General features: G+C 42.6%; 1 protein-coding gene across 16 annotated transcripts in view; it reads right to left on the bottom strand.

Moving 5' to 3' along the window:
- Positions 1 to 209: 209 nt before the first annotated feature.
- The window catches only part of Kmo (kynurenine 3-monooxygenase), a 31778-nt gene continuing 17280 nt past the window's right edge, over positions 210 to 14707 (bottom strand). For 2 of the 16 annotated variants that reach the window (XM_087581516.1, XM_087581518.1), the window contains 10 exons: positions 13317 to 13482; positions 12859 to 12930; positions 11932 to 12053; positions 8794 to 8941; positions 7363 to 7420; positions 5538 to 5620; positions 3880 to 3981; positions 3733 to 3792; positions 2087 to 2305; positions 210 to 501 (listed from right to left, as the gene is read on the bottom strand). In XM_087581516.1, coding sequence (XP_087437642.1) covers positions 2129 to 2305; positions 3733 to 3792; positions 3880 to 3981; positions 5538 to 5620; positions 7363 to 7420; positions 8794 to 8941; positions 11932 to 12053; positions 12859 to 12930; positions 13317 to 13482 — 988 coding nt within the window. In that variant the 3' untranslated portion in view covers positions 210 to 501; positions 2087 to 2128. 16 annotated transcript variants of the gene reach the window in all.

Genomic DNA, 14707 nt, shown 5'->3' with positions numbered 1-14707 from the left:
GAACCATTGGTACCACAGTGGAGAACAGGCATGGGAAAGGGGTATTGATTGATCGATTCCTCCGTCTATTCCTCTCAGAAGTCAGTTCGACCAATTTTCCTTTCTTTTTTTAAAGTTCCCACTATTCTGTCAAAAGTTCTGCCCCAGAGGAGGAGTTCCCAGTAAACCTTCAGAGACAGGACACGATAAATATTTTAGCATGCTAATACTGTGTATTATTATTATTTATATTTTATTACGTTGAGTTATTTAGTGTATGTGTGCATATGTGCACACATTCATGTCATACTGTGCATGTATGCACACATACACTAAATCAGAGGACAGCTTGTGGGAATGCGTTCTCTCCTTCCACCATGTGGGTCCCAGAGATCAAACCACAGCAAGCACCTCTTCTCAGTGAGCCACCTCACCAGCTCCATCCAATGGATTCTTTAGTTTTCATTGCTTATATAGGCTCCATGTGAGTGAAGAGACCTCCCCACGTGTCATTGTTCATTCCTGGGAGAGAACAGAATAGCCCTCAAATGTGCTCCAATTTGCAGGGTTACCTTGATTTGGAAGTCACTGAGAAGCAGAAGAAAAGCCTCCCCCCACTTTCTAAGGCGACCCCCTAAGGATTGCTACCCTAGGAATTTCGATCCTTTCCCCTTTTTCTCATCTAAAAGTTTACTTCCTGTTGAAGATGACAGGAGTTAGAACTTTGTAAGCCAGCTCCCGTGTCTCTTAAATTTTTTTTAATGTACTAGATTTTTATTTAAGCTATTTCCCAACAATGTTGCATATCACATGGATCCCCCCTTTTAACTATTCTTTTGTTTAACTTTAAATTGCATCATTTCCTCCCTTACTTTTTTTCCGTCTAACTCCTCCCATACACCCCCTTGCCTCTTCCAGAAATTATGATTGTTAAAGACTTTTAATTCCCTTGTGGAGCCATGTGTGGTTATATGCACATGGGTGCAGGGGCCCAAGGAAGCCAGAGGGGTTGGATCTCCTGGAGCTGGAGTTCCAACTGGGCTGCCTGAAATGGGTGCTGGGGACGGAACTAGGAGCCTCTTCAGGAGTGGCACACATACTTAACAGCTGAGCCATCTCCCTAGCCCCTAAGTCAGCTCATTTCTGAGCGTTTCCCATGTCCATATGAAATATACATGCATGCTCCTAAACTATTGTTCTGTTTATTTTTGCAGTGCTGGTGAATCTAACCCTGGGCTCTACCCATGCTACACTCCCCACTGAGCTACATCCCTTACCAGGAAAAGAATGATTTTTCTTTCCCTACACCTCAAACATAGACTGTTAAGACTCGAGGATGCTTTTGGCATTATGGAAAATGCCAAATTGTTTTATCTTTATAACCTCAGTTTTGGATTTCCTAGATAACTATTATTGTAGCTCTCAAAATTGACAATGAAAAGAATTTCTAAGTGTCCCAGTCTCTGATGATGAAGTTAACTTCCGATTCTGTCTGTGGGACAGTCAACGAATCACTTCTGCATGTCTGAAATGCAATGAACTGTGCGTCTCTATGCTTCTAGAAAACACCCTCCCATCTCCTCTCCACCCTGGTATAAATGTATTACTACTAACAACCCTTTCTTATCCTTCACTTAAGATGCCATTAATAGCCCTTTCCTTATCTTCAAAACAGTAATAATTCTGAGGTCTGGGGACTGGGAAATAATTTAACAGATTTATCCTGGAACTCTTTGGAACACCCTGTTTGGAACATTCACACCTCTACCTTTAGCAAGTGGCTATGAACTAGCAAACCCCACCACTGCTATAAAGAGGAATTAGCACCAGGCAAGCTGTGGTTTTCAGTCCTGGTGTTTTTGATCCTGTATTGTCCTCTATAGGAAAAAAAAAATTTTTGAGAAGTGAAAGAGACTTTGGTTATTGTGTTTTTAAATTTAAAAATTGAACCCAGTCCAAGCATGCAAAATAATGAGACACTGTAAAAACAGCCCTCCACTCCGAACTTAATTATATGCTGACAATGATTTTCCCATAGTGAACTGAAGACGGCAATGGGAACATGAGTTTCTCCCTTGATATTGAAGAGGAATCAAGCATTTGCTACCCGGAACGTTGACACTATGGATAGTGAACTGGGGCATTTGTCCTAGTGACTCCATGGAACTCGTGGAGAAATGTCTGCACTCCTATTCCAGTGGCCAGAGGTTCCCGTCCAGGCAGATCTCAGGAGTTCCAGAGGTCTCGGGGACAGGTGGTGCACGAGTATGTAGGCACTTCCAATGGCTACCAGGGACCCAAGGACAAAGAGTCCTCTGTTTATCACCTGCAAGTACAGCAAAATCCAAAACCATTCATCCAGAGGTTGGACCTTGAAATAAACTTCGTCCCTACACCACAGACAAGCACACTGTTCTCCTCCATCACAGACAAGCACTTGGGTCTCTACTGCTTTGACTTGGAAGCAGCAACTCACTTGCTTGACTTCTGTTCAGTTCCTACCCGTATCCTCAGTGTTTGCCTGCCACTGGCTCTTCTCCTTTGTCTGTTTATATCTTTGAGGTCAGGAACTCTATTTTATTTGGTATATATGTGTGTATATGTGTGTTGTGTGTGCACACATGGGAGGTACACTTGCCAGTGTGTACACATGTAGAGAGCAGAGGCCAATGTCAGATGGCTTTCCCCTTCTCTCTCTGATCTACTGTTTTGAGACAGGGCCTCTGACTGAACTTGAAACTCACTGTTTTGGCCAGCAAGTCCCTGGAATAGGCCCCACCCAAACCCCTAGAACAAGCAGATGTGTGCTATGTCCAGTTTTTATGTGAGCACTGGGGGGCGTGCACTTCAGGAAGCACTTTACCCACTGACAAGCCTTCTCAGCCCCATGTTATTCATTTTTATAGAGGTAGAGCTCACAGATAGATCTTAATTCTTTCCAAGCCATTCCCTACACAGTGAAGGGTATCTATCTAAATTCCTAGGCTGGGTGTTTCAGCCTTCTTAGGTCTCTAGATTTTCTTAAATGCATCTTCTTCCCATTTCAGCAGGATGCTGAAGGGACCTACTTGACTCTCCAACTTCCACATAGCCATTCTTACTCCCGGGGCCTCCTGGCTTGTGTTTCTTCAGTCTTTATTCTCTGGCCTACACCCATCTTCTCCTTGCAGTGGTTCATGAAGCATCCTCCACCATATTTGTCAACCTTTTCTATTAGCCCCGGAACCACATGTAGGGTAGGGACAGCATCTTGTTCGTCACAGTATCTGGTGCAGTATATATGAATCCAATAAAACTATAAACAAATACAGTTATAAAATTCCCTGAAGCAGTCAGGAATCAGAATTGCATTCAATGGTACCTCTGGGTCAAATGGTTCTAAATATGTGCATCACTGCATTCTACATGACATCTCGCCAGGTAGTGTTTTATAAATGACACAGTTGGGTCTAATTTTACAAGTTAAGCCCACAAAGATACCACCTAATGCAAAAGTCAGGAACGGATCATGTCGCTAATTCGAAGTAAAAAGCTGAGAAATAGCAGTCACAGTTCCCTTACCAAGTTCTCTTTGCTTCCCCACCCCCATAGGTAGAGTGCATGTTCCACAGTCTGTAGACTCGAGACAGGTTTTATCTGGAAGATAAGCATAATGTCTCTGCCCTGTCACGTCCATATTTCCCTAACATCAATATGGCCATGAAACTGTATGACATTTCAACACATCACGTTTTTCAATGTTGCTTTTCCAACCTTTTTTTGCCAATGCCAGCGCAGCACTGCCTCGTGGTATCTTATTCTGGTGAAGGCGACCTGCCGGGAGATTTAAAACATGCACTGAGTTCTTTAAGAGCTAAGCAGAGGTCTCTAATGAGGGGGAGTGTTTAATACAGTCCTTACCATGGTATAGAGAGGGATGAAAGTGGATGGCATTAGTGCATGAAGAAATTTATCCAGGAGCCTTTGAAACAGGAACCACCTAGAGTTGACATGCGCTCGCATCTGTAATGACAGGAGTCTTAAAGAGAATGCCCGGAGTGAAGCACCTCTATTTCCTTACAACAATATACTACTGTTCTTCACTCACAGTTGTCACAATAATGGAGGCTAACAAAAGAGTCAAATAATCTCATTTTCATAATAGTTACTTCCAAGCTCTCTTAAGAAATTTCAAGAATTTCAAGACATTGCCTTGGAAATGTACAAAATCGAGTCTGGTTTTACTCAGAAGACAATTACAATATAAAACTCTTTGTTTCAACAAAAGACTTATCAAACCAGAATTTCTAGTGACCTTTGATGAATTTCTGTTGCCCGCTACTTAATGGACAACCTTGTTCATGGCGATAAGGATTACTTACAGCCGCGTTTATCCTTGTTTATATTACTTCTTAGAACAAAAGTGTTGTAGCCATCTGGGTTTTACTGTGTGTGTGTGTGTGTGTGTGTGTGTGTGTGTGTGTGTGTGTGTGTGTGTGTGTATGCATGAGCATGTACATGCACGCACACATGCATAGGTGTGCACACTTCTATATGAACATGCACACAGAGACTAGAATGATATCCTGTTCTATCACTTTCCACCTTATTCCAGGAGGCAAAGTCTCTCAAAGAACTTGGAGTTATGCTGACATTAGACGAGACTCTCGTACTCTGCAGCTACAAGGCCATGGCCACACCCAGTTCTTTTTCCATGCATCCTGGGGAAAGGAACTCAGGCCTGCATGCTTGAGCAGCAAGCGCCCTCACTCAGAATTATCTCTCAGCCTGTGACCTATTTTTAGAGTCAGGCAGTAAATATCAGCAATGTCTTTCAGTGTCTTCCAGAATGCCATCATGTGAGACACAATTACGTATAAGTAGACGCCCACGTTATTTCTCTCTGTCTTCAAGAGAAACGGGAATCGTCAATGTTTTCCTGTTTATTGTGTAACTATTTTCAATCCAGTACTTTTAAAGCAATAATAACAATCATTTGTAATGAAATCTTCATGTGATTGGCTTAAAATGGAATGAATGTGTAAGCCTTAAAAGTGCTCAGCTTTCTGGTGAAGAATTTCTTTGGTATGATGCATTGTTTTTAATTCTATGGGACTCTAAAGACTCAGGATATCCTGTTGAAAAGTCATTCAATAGTTTCAAGATTCCACAATTATGTTAGTGTATCTCAAATTCATATTTCAGGAGAATAGACTATGGCCAACTCCTAAATGCCTGAAATTTGGATCTGTGAAATTTTAGATATTTGGTCATCCTCATCTCTCTTCACATTCCTGAAATGTAGGCGTAAATTAAATTAGGAGTAGGAGTTTTTGCCACTGGCTACATAGTAACACTCTACCTATGTTTAAAGAATGCTGTGTGTGTGTGTGTGTGTGTGTGTGTGTGTGTGTGTGTGTGTGTACATGCACATGCTCACATGAGTCTGTGTATGTACATGTGTGTTCTTGTCCATACATATTCTTATGTAGGAGATAGGACCAGAGCACAGGAAAACAAAAAAAGACATCTAGTCTACAAGTGAACCATCTCACTGAGTGGAGCCAAACTTCGCTCACCTCTATGTAATTGTACATAGACAGGTCTGAAATTGCATGGTCATCAGGAATCCTAAATCTTGAGAATTCAGGAAGGCACACACCTAGAAACCAAAATTAAATAAAATGTACATATATTTAAAACAATTTACCAAAACAATGCTGTAGAGATGGCTCAGTGGTTAAGGGTATTGGCTGCTCCTTCAGGTCCTGAGCTCAGTTTCCAGCACCCACTTTGGTTGGATCACGACCACCTGTAACTCCAGCTCAGATCTAATGTCATCCTCTGGCCTCCAAGGGCATCCATGCATATGTGGTGTAAAGTCACACACATACACGTTAAAAAAGGGGGATGGGAGAGGGGAGAGATGGGATAGCATTTGAAATGTAAATATATAAAACATCCACTTAAAAACAAAAAGAATATTTTCAAAAAGCAAAATAAAATCTTTTAAAAAGGGGTTGGGGATTGAGCTCAGTGGTAGAGCGCTTGCCTAACAAGTGCAAGGCCCTGGGTTCAGTCCCCAGCTCCAAAAAAAAAGAACAAAGAAAAAACAATCTTAAAAAAAAATTACTAGTCTACAGCTAGGTCAAACTAAACAGGGTTCCTACAAGCAATATTCTAATCTTGTAAAACTATTAATTACCACAACAGTCTAGAAGTGATGAGCAATGCCCATAGCATATTTCCTGTTGAGATGAATCTTACAATAAAGCTAACATTAGACTATCGGTAGTTAAAGTTGTCATTTCCCTTTCTTTACAAATGGAAAATAATTCAGTGATGGCTAATCTATATTGTGAACTTAATTGGATTTAGGATTGCCATGGAAACACATCTCTGGGTATGTATCTATAGATTTTCAGAGAGGCAGAACTGAAGAGAAAAGATGCACCTTACAATGGGCTGCACTACTCAATGTGCTGGTGTAACAAAATGAATGGAAAGGAGAGAGTGGGGCACCAGCAAGTCTCTCTGCTTCCTGTCTAGGATGCACTGTGCCTCACACCTCACCCCTGTCACCATGCCACCCCAGTCCCATGAACCATGGCCACTGTAAACTGAACCTTTTCCTCTTCAAGTTGCTTCTCTAGTTACAGAAACAAGTAACTGCATGCTCGCTCATTCAGTGACTTTGAATGATGTTCACCCCTTATTTACTACTCTTTCTTATGCTTCTTTTGGGGCCTAGGGGTTTCTAAGAGTGTGCTGTGAAGGCTGTAGGTGAAACTGGGCCACTGAGGTGGGAAGGGAGAGAAAGGTGCACAGCTCCACCATCATTTGCTGCTCTGAACTTTTGTCTGTGAATGGATCACCGCACAGAACTTGTCTTAGGCCGCATCATAGCGTCCCTCGAAGACCCATGTATGACATGCTTGATCTCCAGGTAAGGGTTACCTTGCAAGGGTGAGGCTTGCCAAGAGGACCTTGGGTCACTGGAGGCATGCCCTTGGAGGGGACTGTGGATCACAGACCTCTCCCTGTCTCTTTCCTTCACTTCCAGACCAGGAGGTGAGTGACTTTCTCCTCTGTTGCTGGTGCTTCACCATCATGCTGCCTCTCCACAGGCTTAGTGCAAGGAGGCCAAGAGATCACAGAGTAGAACTTCTGAAACTGAGAGCCATAGTAAACCTTTTCTCTAAGTTGATTATCCCAGGTATTGTTACAGTAACAGAAAGATGACCTGCACAGACCTCCCTTAATCCAGGCTTCCCTCTCTGAATGCTCACAGCTTGGGATGGGCAATGCCCATGGCAGAGATGTTATTCCAGTGCCAGGATCATAAATAGACCCACCATTAATCCACCTGGGCTAGTTCACGTCCCACTGAGAAAGTGTACTTACTAAGATCATTATTGAATTTGTCCATTAACTCATCAAATACCAAGCAGTCTTCAAAGCCCTTAAACAAGACAAATGGGTTAAAAAAAAAGGCAGGCATAATGAAAGGTCTCATAGCAATGATGAACAGAACTAGTATTGGCAGTTATAATGCACAGGCTGGGGATCCTTAGTACATAACAGATAGGTTCTTATCTGATGTCTAATCATGATACAAAGACCAGCAGATGGACCCTGGTTCTGCCTTTGCCCCATCGATACCTGTAATTATTATAATGATTTGGAAATTAATGGAAAAAAAATCAATACATCTATGCTTTGGATGGAGCCCAATGCTTCTTTAAGACTATTGTCTCTTTGATGAGCTAGTTTTAAACTAGTCAGGTCTTTAAGATTCATGCTTAGGATGATTTCGTGAACTGAGCATGCAGCAGAGGTCTGCACCTGCCATGCAGGAAGCCTTAGGTTCTATCCCTATTTCTGCTAAAATAATTAATAATAGTATCAAGTTAACTGACTTCCTGTAACTCAAACCTAAGGCAAACGTTGAACATGAAGAACTTCAGAAACGAGTAAGATGATACTCGGTGCAACAAAGGATAAGAACCCTGAGTACTGTGCATCCATTATCTACGAATTCAGATTGCAGTTTTAAACACATCAAATAAATGTTCACATCAAATAAATGTGTGATTGCCTTTGACAGAAGTCATGTCTGCAGACTCTTCATGGTATGGCCACTCTGACATAAGTGATCGCAAATAAAGCCACGCCAACAGTTCTAAATTTTAACCTAATGTGTTTTCTCTCCACAAGCATTGGGATGGACACTTAATAAAACTGCAGTGTTACACTTGGGTGGGTGGGGATCAGGTACATTATGCAAAACACTTTGTGTAGTGACTCCTGGAGGCGAGGTTTGAACTACTGCCAGAACCTGGGCGTTTGTCCACAGTGTGACAACCGATGTTGACTTATGTCCTTATAAATCAAAGTGCTTTGCAATGGCTTTGCGAGGAAGTCACAAGCTATTTTTATTTGGAGTTCTATTATCAAAGCAAAATATGACTGGTGACTGCTGAACTATTGTCACTTGTACATGCATATAGATGCAAGAAGTTAATGAGATCCCTCAATATTAACATTCAATAAAGGAGCACTACATTTTAAAAGTCTCTTTCTAACCAGGATAGCAAAATTGTCATGAAGGTGATAGTATTCAATCATAAGAGGTGTTTTCCTCTACTGAGCTCTTGTATCAAATAGTATGGATCTTCAGTGGGTTGAAATCAGTCTGACTGAGCAACCAGGGTGATGAGCGAATAGGCTGTGTCCTTGGGACTGTGGGGATGGTTTAAAGCTTTTATTTAGGGTTTACTACTGGAGACAGACCTCGGAATGTTCTAGGAACTTTCCTAAGGGAAAGGAACTCACCGCATTCATTCCTTGCCCAAAAAATGGGACGATGGCATGAGCTGCATCTCCCATCAGCACACAGCGTGACTTCAGGTGGAAGGGAGAGCACTTTACTGATATCATGGGCTGGGCAGGCAACAGAAAGAAATCTCTCATGAGGGCTTGCCTTTGGAAGAAAGCAAAGGGAATGCAAAAAGTTACTTGCTTGCCAAGCACCGCTAAATTTTTCCAGATTCATTGGCTTTATTGCCATGATATTTTGCTGAAAAAATATAAGAGAATGACAACAAAAAAACAGCAAATGAAGGAAGAAAATTCAGTTCAATGGAAGAGTGTTTGTTTAACATATGCAAGGCCCTGGTTCGATGCCCAGAAACAGGGGAAACAAAAAAGAGGGAAGTTGAAGTTTCTTCTAGGCTTAAATTCCACTATTCTAGGGCTAAGGGGATGGCTAATTTCATAAAAGGTTGGCCATCCAAGTATGAGGACCTGAGTCTGCAGTCTTAATTTCAATGCAAAAAGCCAGGTATGGTGACACCTGTATAAAACACAGGATGTGGCTGTAGTGTGTGTATCTATAACCCCAGCACTGGGTGCAAGTTGAGGCAGGAGGATTCCTGGGGCTGACTGACAAGCTTTCTACTGCCAGAATTTGGGCATTTATTCACCGTGCTGCAATCAACTTTTAAAGATATATTTCTACGAACCAAAATCTTTGTCAATGTTTTGTAGAAAAGATTCACAAGCAACCTTTACTTGAAATATATTCAATCGCCAATACAATATTTGACTAGAGACTGTTTAGACTGCCTATTCATCAAGCCAGAGGTATCCATCTTGCTGGCAAGCTAGCCTAGCCCATAGACAAGCTCCTGGTTCAGTCAGAGACCCTGTCTTCAAAAATATGGTGAAGAGCAACTGAGGAAGACACCCAACATTAGACTTCGAATCCCAGAAAGATGCACATATGTGTGGACACATGTATATTTGGACCACCTCTACATGGACATGAACACATACAACATAAACATGTATACGCTCAAGTCCACTATTCTGATCACCGTTATCTGTGATCATGTTAATTACATACAAAAGGATAAGTCTGGCAGCATCTGAATTATTTCAAATGTGGCATGTCTATGTCATGTCATAAGAGAATTATTTATGTACATGAACTGTAGTTTTTTCAAATGTATTATTATGTGTTAGACTATGTATGTACAATGTATTGTAGACTCCTGTGAACAAATGATATGCTGCATTTTGCTAGACCACAGCAAATGGATACTAAGTTAACGTGACTCCTTATGTACTAGGAAATGGATAACAGTGATCACAATCACATCTGGGGGGATTTTAATGAGTTGGCCAATGTCTACCATATTTCAATGGGCTGGTCAACCCAACTTCTCTATTGTTGAACATGATGACTATAAACACACAAAAAAACCCTCTAATATGTGTGAAGCAGCCACAGAGGTTTTATAAAAGCCATAACTACAAAACTACTACATGTCCTCAATAGCTTTAAGCCTCGGGCCATTGAGCTGACTCAGCAGGGGAAGGTGCTTGCTGCCAAGCCTGACGTCCTGAGTTCAATCTCTGGCAACCCCATGATGGAAAGCAAGAACTGACTTCTGTAAGTTGTCTTCTGCCTGAGTGTGCATCCCCAGTGTCCCCTTCCCAACAAATAAACAAATATTTAATGTAACTTAAAAAGCATGTAAAAGAACATAAAGTCTGGCTAGAGATGCAAGGAAGGACCGTGGAACAATTTTAGACCACATAAGAGCTAAATGTGGTGCGCAGACAGATTCTCTTCAAGGGTCAAAGTTGTGGGTCTGTATAGACCAGGAACTGGTAACACCTGGCAGTTTTTAAGCCCTGCTATGGGCTGGGGTCACACTTTCCCTTTGACACAGTTAGCTGTGGATTTTATAACTCCTCTATCAGAAAGGCACCTTGATAATCATCTCAAAGGTCCAAGATGGGAAGTAGGAGGCAGAAGGGAGATTGAAATATTACTGTAAACCAGGCCTGGCGGCACATGAGTGTTCTCAGAATCAACGTCGGAGGAAGAAGGATTCTTAGTTCCACATCAGCTCAGGCTACTCAGAAACAAAACCAACTCCTGTTCCTCTTTAGCCTGATTGTTCATGTGCCCCAGATTCACGTGTAAAACCCCAATCCTCAGTGTGACGGTAATTGCAGCCAGGAACTTGGGAGCTAATTCACTCACTCACTCACGAGCCTGGAACCCAGATCAAATGGGACTTGTGCCTTACAAAAGCCCCTCAGTCACGGAAAGTCTCACAGGCAGAAGGTGCCCTTTGGTGAGTCAGGAAACAACTCTCCCCACGACACCTTAGTGTTGAGTAGCTCGGCTTCCAGAAACTGGGAGAGATGGCTTCTGTCACTTCTAAGTCACCCAGTGTGTGGCAGCCTAGATAGATACCACTCTCCCTGTAGTATTGTTCTGTCTCCCTGGAGAAAACACTGGAAGAAAAAGTAAGCTAGGCGTTCGTTCGGTTGGGGGTATGGGGGGGAGGGGCTGTAGGGGAGTTGGCGGAAGCAAAGTCCTGAAATGGGAACACACAACACAGTACATGTGGAGGATGATGCTGACAAGGGCCAGATGAGCACAGACCATAAGTCAGCCAGCTAGCTAACTCACTCCACCATGGATGGGGCAGAACTTAATCGGCGTGGACCCTCTGCTGAGCAATGTATAGGAGGATCTTACTTAGGCCCAAGTAGGTAGGATCCTGTTTGCAGCATTTCACCACCAGGAGGCCTGGGCATCAGAGAACATAGGAAGGGGACAAGCCTGAGAGAGACCTGCATCTCCTGTGTCACACACATATCTCTGTCTCTCAAAGAGAAGACATCACATCCAGTCTTGTGGCCCGGGGAGCCCGAGAAAAGCCTAGGGATGTTTGTGCTTGTGTTTTGGGATAAACTGAGCACAACTTTTACAGAACCTCCACTTACAACACAGAGCCCACTCAGATTTTGCTCTGATGCTGTCTTCCAGCCAGTGTGTTTTAGAATTTTTTTTTTTTTTGAGAAAAATTGAAACAAGCTGAAACAGTTTTGTTGGAACTTGAACAACTAGAACCAAAGAAATGAAAGGTGCAGTTTCACATGGAGACTTACTCGCCCATCAGAGGGATGGCATCTGGAAAGTTCTTCTGGAAGAAGTCCAGCACATCACTATGCGTTGGAAGCTTTTCAAACTCCTCAAAGGACATGAACAAGGTGCATGTGAAAGATTTGTCCTGAGAAGGAGACGAACAGGGTGAGAGAGAAAAGATACCCGTGACATTGGCACTAAGGGTGGACCCCTAAACCACGAGCCCTCGCTGGAACTAAGATGTCCTGAAGGAGAATTTCTAAGACAGTTTTGTCACCTTTCCCAGGAGGAAAGCTCAGCGGTGTCTCAGAGGTGCTCCTTGCCTCCCAGGTCACCCAGAAAATTGCTACCTGAAAACCTTCCATGTTCACCAAGTAAATACTGCAGTCCTTAGATTGCTTAGATGGGGTCAATGTGATTTTTTTTTCCTTCTTGTTTTCTTCCTCTTAAGACAGTATTGATCCTGTGATAGACAGTCACAGGAAGAAAGACTACCAGAGAACACATAGCAAGCTAGCTAGGTAAGGAAAGACCCTAGAGACTAATAAAAGAATACACACACACACACACACACACACACACACACACACACTAGAATGTAAACCCTAATGTCCCACAGACCTCAAAAACTGGAATTTCTTTCTATTATATAATCTAAATCTCTTTGTCATTACTGCATCCACTTGCTCCTAGACTGCCTCTAATGCAGACAATATCCTTGATGACAGACTCGTCATTATTCACCTAAGTACAGTCTCCTTTCCAAAGTAAATATTGAACTTGCTTCTCTTTCTTCCTCAGAAGCCCAAAACTTCAAAGACATAGTCATCAAATATATAAATGATGAGATCAACTAACCACATAAATGTCTAACACAAAAGTAAATGACAAAAATGTTAATTATAGATGTAGATATAGATATATGTAGCTGATAGGAATTTGTACATTACCATGTTCGGTAGGGCGATCATCATAAAGGCATTTCTAGGCCAAATGTGAAGACAGTTAGGTTCCATGGCATACTGCAGGACAAAGAGTACAGGTTCCATTAAAGTAGCTCATCTCTCCCACTGCTTTGCTCCTACTTCTGCAACATTCTAGATCATCCCCACACCTACAGTCCATTGCACGTGCATTGCTGCATGCAGTAGATGCTGTCTTAGAAAATACTTTGGGTTCCATCCTTAGGCAAGCATTTATTCCAAGGTTGGAAAACATACTACAGCCAGATATTCTTTCTCTTTCACCCCATCTTTCTACAAACATAAATATGCATGACAATATACATACACATGCCTGTGCACATAAAAATAAATGCATATAAAACATACATGTGGCTAGATTATGAGCATGCAGGATTCTGGGCAATCATTTTACCCTTAGTGCTTGTGTAGATTGACTATTATACCTCCCCGTTCTTAGGTGGAATTGTCAGCTCCATATAGCCATGAGGGATATATTGCTGACTGTAATCAAAACGGGGCTTCTTCATGAGGTGAGCTCTGACAGTTGAGTAGGCCCCATCACATCCTACAATGAGGTCACACGTGATGTCTCTGGGAACTTTGTTGGGTCTGAAAAACAGAGCGAACCGCCAAAAAATAATCTTGCAGAAATGGTAACGTATTTCTACGTGGGTGGAGAAAGCAAACCCTCAAGGAAACTCAAAGAACTCACTTTTACGCATCTAACATATAGCCAAGACTTTATCTAACCCGAATCAACAGATGAAAGACGAAGACGGAAAGGCTTGTCCCGCGCTCATTTTGAAAACGAGAATAATGTGGACCTACCCTGATACCAAAGAGGAATGTGATCTCCAGAAGGGTGAGAGACGGAGGAAGGAAGTCGAGAGAAAACGGAAAAGCAGTCCCAAAGTGTAGCAGCAAGCATATCCAAATTTGCAGACACTCAAGTTCCTTGTGTAAAACAGCATAGCATTTGCATATGTCCTATGCACGCCCTCCTGGATGCTTCAACTTCCTTCTAGAAATGCTGTGTGAGAGGTTGTATCTTTAGGGAGCAAGGGCAAGAGCAAAAGTCTGTGCCCGCTCAACACAGAGAACTTTGATCTTTGTGTTTCCTTGGAGATGCAAATCTCTGTTTTGGCTACGTTTGATCAGAGGCTGGTTGGACCAATGGTTATACCGTCCTTATATGTGGAAGGCTAGCCGCAATGCTTACAGGGCGAAGGGGGAGGAGAGAAAGAACACTGTGGAGAGAAAGACAAAAGTTTAAATTCCTGATTCTGGCAGAAGGAAGAAAATTATTTCTTCCATTCCAAGGACGGCAATGGATGACTGTTCAGTTGGAAGTGGAAGAGGGGACACAGGGGAGACAATGGCAGTAGCCCGAATATGCAGTGACAAGAGCTGGATACCAGGAAGAAGAAAGAGACCGTAGAACCAGCAGAAAAAAAGACATGCTGGTGACAACCTACAGATTCAGAGGGGGGAAACAGGAGACAATGCACCATAAGCGACCGTGACTATGATGTAAGAGTGCCAGGGAAGACAATAGAGACGAGCACGGTATGTAGGAATCTGAGATGATGCCACTATCCTGTCAGTGGGACATCATCGATCAGGAGTTTGCTAAGACTGAGGATGAGAAAAGGGCCTGGATGTGCACGATAATGCAAGACTTATGAATTTACAAATGATTGCGCAACCCTGGCTGGATGCATGGCATTCTGAGAGTGCGGCATTAGAAGACACAGAACTGACCCAGGATGAGCAGGGAAATCACACTATGGAAAAGGACAGGAGAGACAAGGCAGGATAGGGCCACCCAGCCATT

This window comes from Rattus norvegicus, chromosome 13, assembly GCF_021556685.1.
Source record: "Rattus norvegicus strain SHRSP/BbbUtx chromosome 13, alternate assembly SHRSP_T2T, whole genome shotgun sequence".
In the NCBI taxonomy this organism is placed as follows: Eukaryota; Metazoa; Chordata; class Mammalia; order Rodentia; family Muridae; genus Rattus; species Rattus norvegicus.
The sequence above is the reverse complement of the archived record's forward strand: the minus strand, read 5'-3'. Positions and strand labels throughout refer to the sequence as shown.